The 14,171-nt window shown below is 30.8% G+C and overlaps 1 protein-coding gene across 1 annotated transcript; it reads left to right on the top strand.

The window, feature by feature from the left end:
• Window positions 1–9,673: 9,673 nt before the first annotated feature.
• On the top strand, window positions 9,674–13,778 carry LOC110822793 (monodehydroascorbate reductase). Its single transcript, XM_022053007.2, has 10 exons — window positions 9,674–9,849; window positions 10,732–10,803; window positions 11,101–11,152; window positions 11,294–11,374; window positions 11,624–11,742; window positions 11,866–12,085; window positions 12,213–12,331; window positions 12,417–12,542; window positions 12,853–12,993; window positions 13,272–13,778. The coding sequence occupies exons 1-10, from the start codon at window positions 9,799–9,801 to the stop codon at window positions 13,593–13,595; spliced, it is 1,305 nt and encodes a 434-aa protein (XP_021908699.2). The 5' UTR covers window positions 9,674–9,798; the 3' UTR covers window positions 13,596–13,778.
• Window positions 13,779–14,171: the final 393 nt, after the last annotated feature.

Consider the following 14,171-nt stretch of genomic DNA (forward strand, 5'->3'; position numbering starts at 1 on the left):
TTTATAAAAAAAATCTAAAAAGATACGTGGAAGACAACCCATGAGAACAAAGGGAATCGCTGTAGTAGCCATTTTGTGATTATGGTCAAATCAAATCAACTGCTTTCAAACAAAAATCATTTTAGTCTTGTTGTCTCCTCGTTTAATTCATAAAAGTAGGTAAAAATAAAAATGATTATGCTCCGAAATAATTATATATTTACAAAAAAAATTATTATTTATTACGTCATCTCCAATTAATGATAAATTTCTAAAAAAAGTAAAATAAATATTAAATACAAAAAAAAATTTGAAGAATGGGCAACGGGATTTTCCCCTGGCGAGCCACGTGGCAGTAACTTATACGGAACAGTAACGGGTGGATCCTAAATATGATTAACCATCTTGTATTTAATGGCAGGCTAAACTTAGGCGAGGCCTGGCCCACAATGGATATATATATATATATATACACACACATTCAGGTATTGATTCTACAGATCTCCCCCCCCCCCTCTTCAATAATTGTGAACAAGTTTGTCAGTGTCATTCAGAATTTTAATACACACTGTACCTGATTGGGAAACAGAGATATTTGGTTTCTCCCAATTTTTTATTTATTTATATTAAAAGCTATGAATTTTATTTCTTTTTAAAAATTCAAATTTTAGTTTTAGTGAGGTTTTTTTTTCCTTTTATTATTTTTTTTTTTTTGAAATTCAGAATAAGCTCGCCAATTCATGAAATCTTGGCAGTTTATTTAGTGCCAGGAAATTTCCATTTGCATTCCATTTCAAAATTCAAAAACATAATTTTACAATTGTTTATTTTTTATATTTATGACAAAGTATGGATGACAAAAAATAATTTCATTATTTATTTATTAATATTTAATATATTAGATTCGAACCACTAAATTATTTAATCTATTATTTTTCCCTTAATTTAACCAAATTCGATTTGACCCGATTAAATTTATATTTTACCCCAAAAAAAATGTATACTATTAAATTTTAACATAAGCAAAAATATTATTAAAATTTACCAGAAGCCTTTAGATACCCTGTTCGTCTCTAGGCTTTTTCTATTGAAAGACGTCAAATTTGCTGCTTGTTTCCACAATGGCATCATTAGATTTTGATTTTAGCATGATGTGATGCTCCTGGAAATTTTAAAACAAAACACGTAAAAGTTGATTCCTCAAATCTTAACCGGCAATTATTTATTTAACTGATGTGATTCACCATAACCAAATTAAAGTAAATGGGTCTCTTAAACTACTAATTATCTCTCTAATAAACTTTACTTTCAGTCTCCTTATCTTAAATCTCTCTGTTGAACTTTTGATAACCCGCGACGGTGCCGTATGGACGAAGTGCTTTAAAAATATACGTACAGACATATTATTATAAAATAAATTAATTAAATAATTTTTTTAGTAAAAAGAAATAGAGGAAATGATGCCCATGACTTAAAAACGTTTTGTTGTTTATTTGTTGGGCGTTAATTTTCTTTCATGTGCAGTGCAATGAAACCACCCATCACCTTTGCTTTTTATGTGTGCCATAACTTTTCCTTTTTTTAATTTTTGAGAAATATGATAAAACAAAAAAAACCAAGTAGAAACCAATAAACAATAAACGATGCGGAGAAAATTACATTATTTTATGTTGCACCCAACATCAAACAATTCTGTTGTGTGATCCAAAGAAAATGGTTAATATTTGCCATAGAAATTAGATACGAATCCAAAGTTATATACACACATATATATATATATATACACACACCCACTAATTAAAAATAAATAAATAATAAAAATAGAGATTTAAAATATTTTAATATTAATTATATATATTTTTACTTTAAAGGGCACGAAATAAATAAGTTTTCATGACCATCGTAATGAAAAGTTTTTTTGACACATAATAATTATGAAATGGATACTTCAGCATTACGAATGCAGTAAATTTGTGGCATGATATCACTACCTCCTAATTATTATTTTCAATAATTACAAGTTTAATTCGGAGTCAATTTCTTTTAAATTTTATTTTTTTTCTTTTAAAATTTTAGTTATTAAAAATACTTTAAAAATAAAATTCCTGTGTTACGATGGTCAAATGATTATGCTCGGAAAATTCCACATATGTTCGTATATAGTAATAATATTTTAAAATATTGAGTTCCACTCTATCATAATAAAATTTATATAAAATACTTATAAAAATTAAAATTAATTTTAATGTAAAAATAATATGATAAAATATTTACTTTTATATTATTTTAATTATTTTATATACTCACTTAGAGTAATATTATTTTACAATAAGAATTTTTTTTTTATAGATTCACAAAAAATTGTATCTTTTTCCCATAGGTATTATAGGTGTTTCTAATTTTGTACAGCATATATAAAACAAATTACTTTCTTCTTACTATAAAATTCTAAAAATAAATACTAGGAAACCATTTTTTTTTTTTTTTGTCCACAGCATTTAATCACTTTCCCCTAATGTTATAATTAAGTGTTTAATTTCCATTTATATCATAATCTTTGACTTTTAAGATTCTCAGAACGCTTTTAACTTAAATCGACAATCAATTACCAATATTAGCAAGTACAACTAACAACAACTCAGTTGAACATTGTATAAAGAATACCCAATTGGAGAATATATATATATATATATTATTATTTAGTAAAAATAAAAATATAACATGTGTATTAAACGAAGGATTGGGATCCTATGAAAAAAATAAATTTATATATATATATATATATATACTTAACCAAAATAATAATAATAATAATAATAAAAATGAAGAAAAGCAAAGGACCATCATTCTCACATGACACATGGGAGAGACCCCGCTTCCCAAGAAAATGATGGTTGGGTTTTGTCTTGACCCCAAAGCCAAGGCATAAAATTTTCGAAATAAATTAAATTTCCAAATTATTATTTTAAATAATTCAAGCTTTGTTTTTTCTCTTCCTTTCTCTCTAATTTGCCAACTGGTTTCCTCTTTCTCTTCCCAGATTTTCAACATTATACGGTTCACTACAAAATACCCATAACATATATTATATATATATATACATATATATATACACACACACATTAAATTAACTCTGTATTCGGAATGGTAAAATATTAAGAATTCAATCATTCATGTCTGGATAAACAGAAATATGAAAATGGATTTGGAAGTGTGCGATTTTGACAGTGCTGTATTTTAATGCCAGATTGTGGAGCCATTAAACTTGGTTCTGCCATATATGTACGCGCAAGTAAGTCCTAACAGTACTACCATCCATTACCACAATTCAAATGAAAATTCATGGTGTGTGTGGTCCATGTATTTACATATATGTATGAATATATATATATATATGTATATGTATCTTTCATGGCTACCGAGATATGTTGTTGCCTGCGGTTGGTTGTTAACGCCAACCCATTTCAATATATATGTATATATATATATAATGAAGCAGTTGTCAATCTCATGACTGATATGGATTAATTCAATGCACGTACTCGTACATTGAACACAAGTTTTTGCTATATTAAAAAACTAAATATTACATATATGTATATAATAGTAATCTCTTGTTGAAAGTATAAATAATTTTCAACTAAAATCAGTTATATAATTATGACTCATTAGTTTTTTTAGTGATACTATTCTATTTAACTTAAATTAAACGAATGGATTGACTATTTATTTTATTATCTATGTAACACCCAATTATTTTTTATTATTATTATTTTTATGTTATTTTATTTTTTTATATAAATATAAATATGTGTTGATTGAATTTATTTTAATTTAATTAAATGAAAATAATAGTAATAATAATAATAAAAATGATAAAAAAATAATTGAGAATTTAATTGAAAATAATTTAAAAAAAATAGATGAAAATTTGGGTTTTAATCATATTTTTGAAAGAAAAATCATAAAATAGGAGGTCAAAACGCAATTTAGAAAAGTTAAGTCATGTCAACTGCTCGGTCAGCAGTCCCAACCAAACAAGGCGCGCCAGATGGCAGAGACGCTGACGCGGGAGGTCACGCGGAGGGAGTCACGTAGGCGATCCGCGTGCGCGTGATCGAACGGTTGAAATTCGTTCCCGCGCGCACAGACAATCCAGATTGCTTCGTGCACAGACGGCGCAGATTCAATCATGCACGGACGAGCCAGATTGAATCGCGATGAACGGTCGAGATTCACTTTCTATTTAATCGCGATCGGACGGTCCAGATTAAAAGCGATAGACGGCCCAAATCAAAAGTGAATGGGTATAAATAACCTCATCCGCACCCAAATCCTAACTCTAGCCGCCAGAGCCCCTCGCCGAAGAAGACAGCCTAGCCGTCGGGGAGCTGGCCGCCGCACCGGAGCAATTTCTGACCGCCAAACGAGGTAAAAATTCTATTATTTGCTCATAATTTGATTCCAAACCCACCCATGGCCAAATCGGAGCAAAAAATCCGGCTAATTGGCTGAAAAACACCGCCAAAGCTCAGCAGCGCTACCGCAGGGTGTTTCGATTTTTGCCTCCGATGAAGTCCTTTTCGATTCCCGTTCGATATGATTTTTTCACCGTTATGATCACCATTTATTCCTCTACAGGTTGACCTGAGCAAAACACCCAACCGCAACATGAGCCGGAGAAGCCATCGCACCGGAGAGCCCTACCATCGGTGAGTTTTGGTTTTCTATATTTTTTTGGCCAACCGATGGCCTTAAGTGTGTTTTCTCACAGGAACCGATGCAAGTTTGGCTGAATTCAGTCGAAAACGGCCAAAAATAACCAACCCGAGGCGGATCGCCACCACGGGCGGCGGAGCTGCCGTGCCAGAATTTTAAAATTTGCTGAGTAGGCCTTGGGTCTGATTTTTGGGTTATTCGGGACATGTGTAATTACTGTAAGTGCGTTTCAGTTTCCGAGAAAAAAATTCAGGGAACCTAGAGACCACCCGTAGGCGCAATAACAATCTAGTTTTCGGCGTCGAATCAAGTAAAGACCATTCACCCTATTTTCTATCATGGAATTGAAGTTTGAATAAATGATAATATTGTATTTTATACAAATTAAATAGATATGCATAATTAATTAAGGTTGTTGATGGAACCCGAATCAGACATTATTCTCTGTCGATTCTTGCTTGATTTATTTTACAGTTTAAGTGCATTATGGTATCTGGTTTATCTATTCTATGGTTTTAAATGCATGTATTACTGTTCTACTTGAACACTGTGTAATTTTATAATTTAAGATATGATTGTATTACCGAATGCATGTTTATTATTTATGTGATTATGTTCAACTTGGTGACGGAGACTATGGAAAAACAGATAAGGTGACAGTCTCACTAGATATCTTGGGAGATGGTGGACGGATCGAGTTCATAGGGAACCCTACCGTAAACGTTGTCTCATACCGGACGGGGTATGGAGACTTGGTAATTTGGTGCTCATACCGGACGGAGTATGGGAACGACCCGCTTCACCCTCATACCAGACGAGGTATTGAAGTTTAATGTTTTAGCGTTCATACCGGACAGGGTATGTTGACAGCCCTGGAATTAAGACTGTTAATGAGATTATTATATGTATTTACTTTTGAATTTCTGAGACCGTTATAATCTATGTGTAATTCTTAATTAAAATAATTTATTGAATTAATATAATTTTTTAAACTAACCACAAATTATAGTTGGTTTAATCCTATAAAGAAGCAATTACATTATTAGATGGAGAATAACATTTACTTACATTAATCACTAATCATCCCTTGTCTTAACTTATGATAAATTTATAATTATATTTTATCCTATAAACATGTATTTATATTCATAATTAGTGTATGTATAAAACTCAGCATTTCTTGTGATTTACGTTCCAAATTCATGTATTTGGCATTCTCCATCGCTTTATTTTCAAATTAGTGTTTAATTATTTGCAGTATGCATTAATAAATGTATGTAATGGTAGGTTAAATTAAACTAAATCTGTAAATAAAATCATAAACAAAATTTGTACTGAACAAAAAAAATTTGTACGTCATGCGGTACATCTTCTAAACTAGCACGTTGGCTTTTGAGTTCTTACACTCTTTTTATTTATGATGACGAGATATCAGGATAAAAAAATTATACATGTAATTTGGAGACCACAAATATCAATTTATATGCTAACTCTGTCTATAAATTTTTTATATTCATAATTTGACTTATCACAAAATTATAAATTACAAACTTAATTTCTACACGTAACATAAAGTTTGTATTTTAATTTAATGTGTTAAAACTTACTATACCTTTAACCGTATCGAATCATTTTTAACTGAATTAAATTAATCTAATAATTTTTTATACATAATATAATAACTTGAACGTATAATCTCACAAGATAAATTTAAAACCCAAAAAGTAATATTTTAAAACTTTATGTTTTAAGAAAATATTTATTGAATATCATTACTTTGAACGTCGGTGGTGGAATTTTTCTTACAATCTGCGTTGATAAATACTTTTAGGAAGCTGTCAAATACCTGTCGATATAAAATTAGAATTCAAATGGCATTGACTGAGTTTGCCCAAATCCAAATGGTGTGGTTGTCGGCCGACTAAATTTTTTTTTTTTTTTTTTAAAAAAGGTATTTCTGATAATAAATAGGTTGAGTCCTAAAAGATGTATAGAGTCAACATTAATATGATGTTGATTGTCCACGTTACTATATTTCCCACAGTTATAATTTGTGCCCCTACTTTTATTATCTTTTAAATTTACACCAATAAATTTAATTAAAATTATGAAATATCATCCATCCTTTGTTACTCGATTCCACCAAAAACCCATTTCGAAACGAGGTTTAAAAAAATTGAATGCCATGAAAAATTATATATATATTTTTTTAAAAATTCATGAAAATTTTTAAAAAATAAAGTATTTTAATAAAATTTTTAAATATTTTTATATAATTTATAAAATATTTTAATATTTTTAATTCGTATGAATTAAAAATAATACTATAATCGTTACGTGTATATTATATGCTATATTACCGTGCACAAATAATATCAATGAAAAAAAGAGCGTCAGTGTTATTGTTAATCGATTCTATTAAAATATTTTAAAATTAAACTAATCCATTTCAAAACGATGTTAAAAAAAATTAAACACGATGAAAAAAATTTATATCTTTTTTAAAAAGTTTATAAAAAAATTTAAAATAACAAAAATACTTCAATAAAAATTTTGAATTTTTTTATATAATTTATGTAGTAGTTAATTTTTATAAATTAAAAATAATACTATAATCATATGCTATATTACCGTGCACAAATAATATCAATGAAGAAAATAGCGTCAGTGTTGTTGTTAATCAATTCTATTAAAAAATTTTAAAACTAAATTAACCCATTTCAAATTTTTAATATTTTAATTTGTATGAATTAAAAATAATACTATAATCATTACGTATATATCATATGTTATATCACCGTGCACAAATAGTATCAACGAAAAAAAAGAGCATAAGTGTTGATGTTAGTCAATTCTACTAAAAAAATTTAAAATTAAACTAATACATTTTAAAATAATGTTAGAAAGATGAAAATTTTTATATCTTTTTTTAAAAGTTTATAAAAGAATTTAAAATAATAAAAATACTTCAATCAAAATTTTGAATTTTTTTATATAATTTATGTAGTATTTAATTTTTGTGAATTAAAAATAATGGTATAACTATTACGCATATGTTGTATGCTATATTATCGTACATAAACACTGTAAAAAAAGCAAATATTATCTAAAAAGTTAAAAAAAAAAATTTGTAAAAAATTTATTTTATTAGTTCCGACCTTTTTATATTTTAAAATTTTTGTATATGGTTCAGAGGTATTTCTATATTTTAGACTTTTTTCATTCCTGGGAAACTTTATCTATACTAGATTAATTTATGTACACAAACATATATGTAATTATATATGTATAATAGAATATTTATGTTTGAATTATTTAAACTATTGATTTTGTACGGCACCAACGACCAGCACTTATTGGGTTTTGGCATTGGATTAAAATTACCAACATGATTAAAGTTTAAAAAGCCTACTCCTTTTTGGGAAACCAAGCTCGGAGAAGGTATTTATATGTATGGTACGGCAAGAACCTTATAATATAATTTTGAGAACATTACACTCAGAAAAAAATAGAAAATCCAATCAATTGAAATGACACATATATATATATAATTAAAAATACAACATAATACATAAACTTATATGTTTTTTCACACTTCAAAAGAAAAGGTCTTAGGTGACTAGATTATGGCCCATGTTGAAGAAGAAAAAAGTTTTTGGGCTTAAAAGTCCCAACTTTAAAATTGAACGTGACCAAAACGAGATTTAAATATCATTTCGGTTTCACCCCAACTAAAATTTAATATTTCATAGTAAAGCCCATTTCGGCTGACCCAAGTTTCCAACACATGATGCCGGTTGACTTTGACCTGTTGACTTTTAAAACTCGGAAGTCAAATATGAAATAAGGGTGTGTAAATGAAGTATTCTTTCACATGGTGGAAACCGAAAAAGTTATTTAAACAAGAAAAAATAATTAGGAATCGTTATAATAATGACAGAGTTATGAAAATTTTAAATGTCTTAATATATTTTTGTACATAACTTTATTATTTTATAAAAATGTAAATTTTGTTCAACTAGAAACTTTTTGTTTTAAATTATTGCATACAGAATCATAACTCCTGTAATTAAAATAGGAGATATATCTTGCTGTCAACCAAACAAGTAATTATAGATTATAACAATTTTTTTTTTTGTTAATGCACGATACTAATACATGTTTTTTTAAAGTAAATATAAATAGATATCTAAATTTCTCTCTATGTCCGTTTCATTGCTGTTCCTAATCTTCTGGGAATTCCATTAACATCTAACTTAATTATGGCTTGATCCTAATTTGTAGGAATGTTATTATACCTATTTGTTCTGTTTATAAATTTAATTACGATTAACACTTCAAAAAGAAAAAGTTGATTACGATCCATGAAATCATCAATGACGTCACATCTGGAGAATTATCAACGACCCACAAAGTTTTCATGATAACATACCGTATTTGAACATTTGGGTAGAAATCTTGTTCTAGAATAAAGGTTCGATTCCCAAAAAATATATATATTTTTTTAATTTCTAAATACACATTTCAAATAACTATTAAATAATTATTTTTTTGACCGCAACCTTTATATTCTGTTCACATTTGTACTAAAATAAATATATAAACAAATATAATGCGTAATATTTCCCAATAATTTTAAATGGCTTACTGGGGCCGTAGAGTCACAGATGAATTAATCAACAAAAAAGTGATAGATTAATTATTCACAAAAATAAATAACTTAAATAATATATTTGTCAATATTTCTTACAAAATAAAAAATTATTTTTTTAGTAATTATAAAAAGACAAAAATTGGCGAGGAAATCAGATAAAATCAACGGTCGTAGTCCCAAATACGACCTTCGAGATCCGTAGCTGTGGCAATTGCTCAGTCAGCGATCGACGGCTACTGACTTGCCACGCGGCAGAAATCCATTCACACCTAAATATCAGCCAGGAGGGTACCAAGTTTCCTTACAAGTATCCAGCCAATCAAGCAGCCCCTAGCTAACACTACAAAAATATTCTCTCCTCTCTTGGAATAAAAGAAGAAAAAACAGAACGGTCAGACTTCGGAGAGCTACTACCAGCAAAACCGGAGGTTCATTTCGATCTATCAATGGCGGAGAAGAGCTTCAAGTACGTGATCGTCGGTGGTGGTGTCGCGGCTGTGAGTTTTCCGATCGATTATCTCCTTCTCTTACCTCCTTTCCTATATCTGTTTCTCTCTCGATTTTGGACATTTTTTCTTTAAATTTTCAATTTATGAATTTGATTTGTTTCCGTTGAAATCTGTGTCTGTGATGATTCTTATGGCGGTGATGTTTTAAGACTGCATCTTAATTATCCATATTTTTTCGTGTAGTTTAATCTTTACAGATCTAAGGATATCGATTATCTGTTTCGTGTACGCTCGATTAGTGATTGTTTTCTATTGGAAATGGAATAGTCTCAGTGAAGAATGCTTAATTTTATTGACATGACTAAGCCTATAATTGACTTATGCATAAATTTGTCTTAATAAACTTATGAAGCGTTTTCATTACTAGTTCAAGTCCCCTGGAATTGTTTGTCGGGTTGAGGCTCCGTTTCACAATACTCAGCAGTTCTGCTGATTGGTTTTTGTTGATGTTTACTGGGATAAAATCAAGTTTAAATCATTTTTTAAACTTTGGCTTTGCAATCGACATGTTATCAATGAATTTAAATGACCGAATCTATTCGGTATTCCATATATTATTTGATCAGTTATTTGTTATAGAAGCTTATACCTCTGGGAAAAGTCTAAAATATTATATGTGCTCTTAAAAATTCATTTTCTGCTTCTCTAACGGATGAATGTTGATTTGTTGCTGCGATTGGCTCCGCAAATCTGATTTTAGTTATTATACTATTCGGTTCAACTTGTCAAGCATGCTTTCCTTTTTGGTTTCTGATTTCACCAGAAACGGATGGTGGATGCAGATTGAAGATGCATTTTTCTAGTATGCTGTGTTGTTATTACTTTAATTTGATTGTGATCGTGTATCAATTTTTTTCCTTTACATTATAGGGGTATGCTGCTAGAGAGTTTGCCAAGCAGGGAGTTCAGCCGGGTGAACTAGCAATTATTTCCAAAGAGGCGGTATGCTTTCTACTTTCAAGCAATAGTTGTTTGATCATCAAGTAGTCCCAGTTCTCCGTTTGACACATTGCTCATTCATCATTCTCCCTTGCTGCTGATTATGTTAAAGGAAAAAATGATTTTCAATTCAGTGAATCTTCCACCATGAGATTTTACTCCTATTATCCATTTCCATTGCATTTGGATATGCATATTGACCAAACCCTTTTCCCGGGGTTCTGTTAAAAATTGTACTTCTCTCATTTGCCTTGTTCTCTGAGAAATTGTCGTTTCTAATTATGACATCTACACTTGTAGGTGGCTCCATATGAGCGTCCTGCACTAAGCAAAGGTTATCTGTTTCCTGAGGGTAAGTCATGTTATTTGTGGCTTCTTTTGTTATTGTTACTATTATTTTTCTTGCTTGATTTGCTTGTACCTATCTGGTGGAGAGTACGTATTGGTCTGTGTTCTTCTCACGTGAAATAATTTGAACTTTTCTCTTTCTCAGGAGCTGCAAGACTTCCAGGTTTCCATGTCTGTGTTGGAAGTGGAGGAGAAAGACTGCTACCTGAATGGTACAGCGAGAAAGGTGATTCTTTCTTTCTGACCTGTTTTTTTTCCTTCGGTATAAATTTATTTAAGTGTGTCAGAGCACTTTGAGATGAACAGATCTTTATGCCTTTAAGTGGAACCTGAACAGAGCAGTTGGAATTGGCTATCTAATAATATTCCTCCATAGTTTATTGTTGGCCCCTAACGGAATGGATTTTATTTAATCGGTAGTGTTTAGTAGATTGTTATTTTCACAAACACCTAGCTTCTTCCTTCATATTTGCAGGAATTCAGTTGATACTTGGCACAGAAATTGTCAAAGCTGATCTTGCTGCCAAGACTCTTGTCAGTGCTGCAGGGGAGGTCTTTAAGTATCAAGTTTTATTAATTGCTACTGGTTCCACTGTAAGTACTATATTCATCTGATTTTCCAGACGATCTATTACCCATTTATATCTTCTATATAGACAGATTTTCAAAGGAAATTGTTCTATGGAGATGGAAACTCACCCACTTCTATCTTTGCAGGTTATTAAACTGTCTGATTTTGGTGTACAAGGTGCTGATGCTAAGAACATCTTCTATTTAAGAGAAATTGATGACGCTGATAAGCTGGTGGAAGTTATTAAAGCAAAAAAGAATGGAAAGGCTGTGGTTGTTGGGGGAGGCTATATTGGTCTTGAGCTCAGTGCAGCTTTGAAAATAAACAATCTTGACGTTAGCATGGTCTATCCAGAACCTTGGTGTAGTAAGTGGAACCTATATTTTGAGCCTTTGTTTTTCCTGCATGTATGCTGAAATGAGGGCACGGGCTTTATTTCATAACTGTACCACGTGGGTCCTTCGCTTGCTAATGAAAAACTGTATGCTTGCAGTGCCTAGGCTTTTCACTGCTGGAATTGCTGCCTTCTATGAGGGTTACTATGCTAACAAGGGAATCAAAATTATCAAGGGAACGGTTGCAGTTGGCTTCACCACTGACTCAAATGGGGAGGTAAGTGTTCAGCCTCCTGATTTCAGAATAGGTGCTTTTTTCTGAATGCTTTGTCATATGACCATGTTGAATCTGCTATCTTCAGGTGAAGGAAGTGAAACTTAAGGATGGCAGGACCTTGGAAGCCGACATTGTTATTGTTGGCGTTGGTGGAAGACCATTGATATCACTATTTAAAGGGCAGGTTGAGGAGGAGAAAGGTGGAATAAAGGTTTGTGTGACCCCTATATTCTTTCAAATAACTTTCTGTTTTGTGCTTGCTTGTTCTTTAGGTATCCTATGAAATCAAACTTGCTCAAAATCTCATCCATGATTTTGCTTTTTCATCTTTATTGATTTCAATACAATTTTTTCATGATGCAATGCACTATGCCATTGGTTGTTTCTGTGAGTACAAACGATATTTGGTCATTCCCGTTTAATATCTTTACCATCTTCCTAGTTGAAAATCTTATTTTTCACTTATCCTTCACTTTGATAGTCTGGATACTGTGCTCTTAACAATATTTTCAAAATTGCAGACCGATGCATTTTTCAAATCAAGCCTTCCTGATGTATATGCTATTGGGGATGTGGCTACCTTTCCCATGAAACTGTACAAGGATATGAGAAGAGTTGAACATGTTGATCATGCCCGTAAATCAGCTGAGCAGGCTGTAAAGGTATCCTGAGCTCCTACCCCTTTATTTAAAACGTAGATGTACTTGCTCGAATTTAAATTTTTAATATGAATTGAACAGTTACTTTTCAAACCTTAAACTTCCAATTCTGGTATTGCAATAGAAAACATAGATCAGTTGATATTTCAAAAATATTAAGCTAATAAAAAGTGGTTCATCTATTATTTAGAATAGGAAAGACATAAAAATGTGAATGAAAATTTATAGAAATGCTTAAAAAGTTTGGAACATCAAACATCACCTATATTCTCATGTTGCAGGCTATCAAGGCAGCTCAGGCAGGGAAATCAATTGAAGAATATGACTACCTTCCTTATTTCTACTCTCGTTCCTTCGATCTGTCATGGCAGTTCTATGGTGACAATGTTGGTGAAACCGTGCTTTTCGGAAACAATGATCCCACATCAGCAAATCCGAAATTTGGAACATACTGGATTAAGGATGGAAAAGTTTTGGGGGCTTTCCTGGAGGGCGGAACCCCAGAAGAGAACAAGGCTATTTCTAAAGTTGCAAAGCTCCAACCACCAGTCGAGAGCTTGGATCTGCTGACAAAGGAAGGACTGGCCTTTGCCTGCAAGATCTGAAACTGCCCTATTCAGAGACTAAAGTGTGAATTCCTTGGACGTTTGGGTTGTTGAGCTTTACTCCTTAAAGAGTAATTTTTAAACTTTGTTAATGTACTTTCGAATTTATTACATAAATTTGAGATTCACTTCCTCTTCTTGATAATGTTCATATTAATAATAGCCTGGTCTCTTTTTCGATGATTTGATTTCCTTATATTCTGTAGCTCGACTGGTTATAATTTAAAGTACGTGGTAGTAATTATTATACATAATTTTTTCTTTTTCTTTAATTTATGGGTTAAAAAACTATCAAGATGTATAGTTTAAATAAGGCTAACTTTTGGTTCATTTTAAAATGTGTGGCTAGTAAATCATAAATATTTTTATCATTGTTGATCAAATTATTTGTTTTATTACACACCAGACATTCCTCAAAATAGATTCTTGCTTGCAGATGAATGTCCGAAACACAGACACAGAAACAGTGCATTCAGCATTTTTAAGAGAGAAATCACTTCAGGAGACCATTTGTCTCATTAATACATTTTGTAGCGCATTTGCAAGCAGAAAATAACATCAATGCCATCAAATAAT

Source organism: Carica papaya, chromosome 8, assembly GCF_054855325.1.
Source record: "Carica papaya isolate Zhongbai chromosome 8, ASM5485532v1, whole genome shotgun sequence".
Classification (NCBI taxonomy): domain Eukaryota; kingdom Viridiplantae; phylum Streptophyta; class Magnoliopsida; order Brassicales; family Caricaceae; genus Carica; species Carica papaya.

Coding starts and splice junctions, on each gene's coding strand:
- LOC110822793 (XM_022053007.2), top strand. CDS start 9,799: ATGGCGGAGAAGAGCTTCAAGTACGTGATCGTCGGTGGTGGTGTCGCG. Junction 12,086..12,212: donor CTATCCAGAACCTTGGTGTA/GTAAGTGGAACC, acceptor GTATGCTTGCAG/TGCCTAGGCTTTTCACTGCT. Junction 12,543..12,852: donor AGGAGAAAGGTGGAATAAAG/GTTTGTGTGACC, acceptor TCAAAATTGCAG/ACCGATGCATTTTTCAAATC.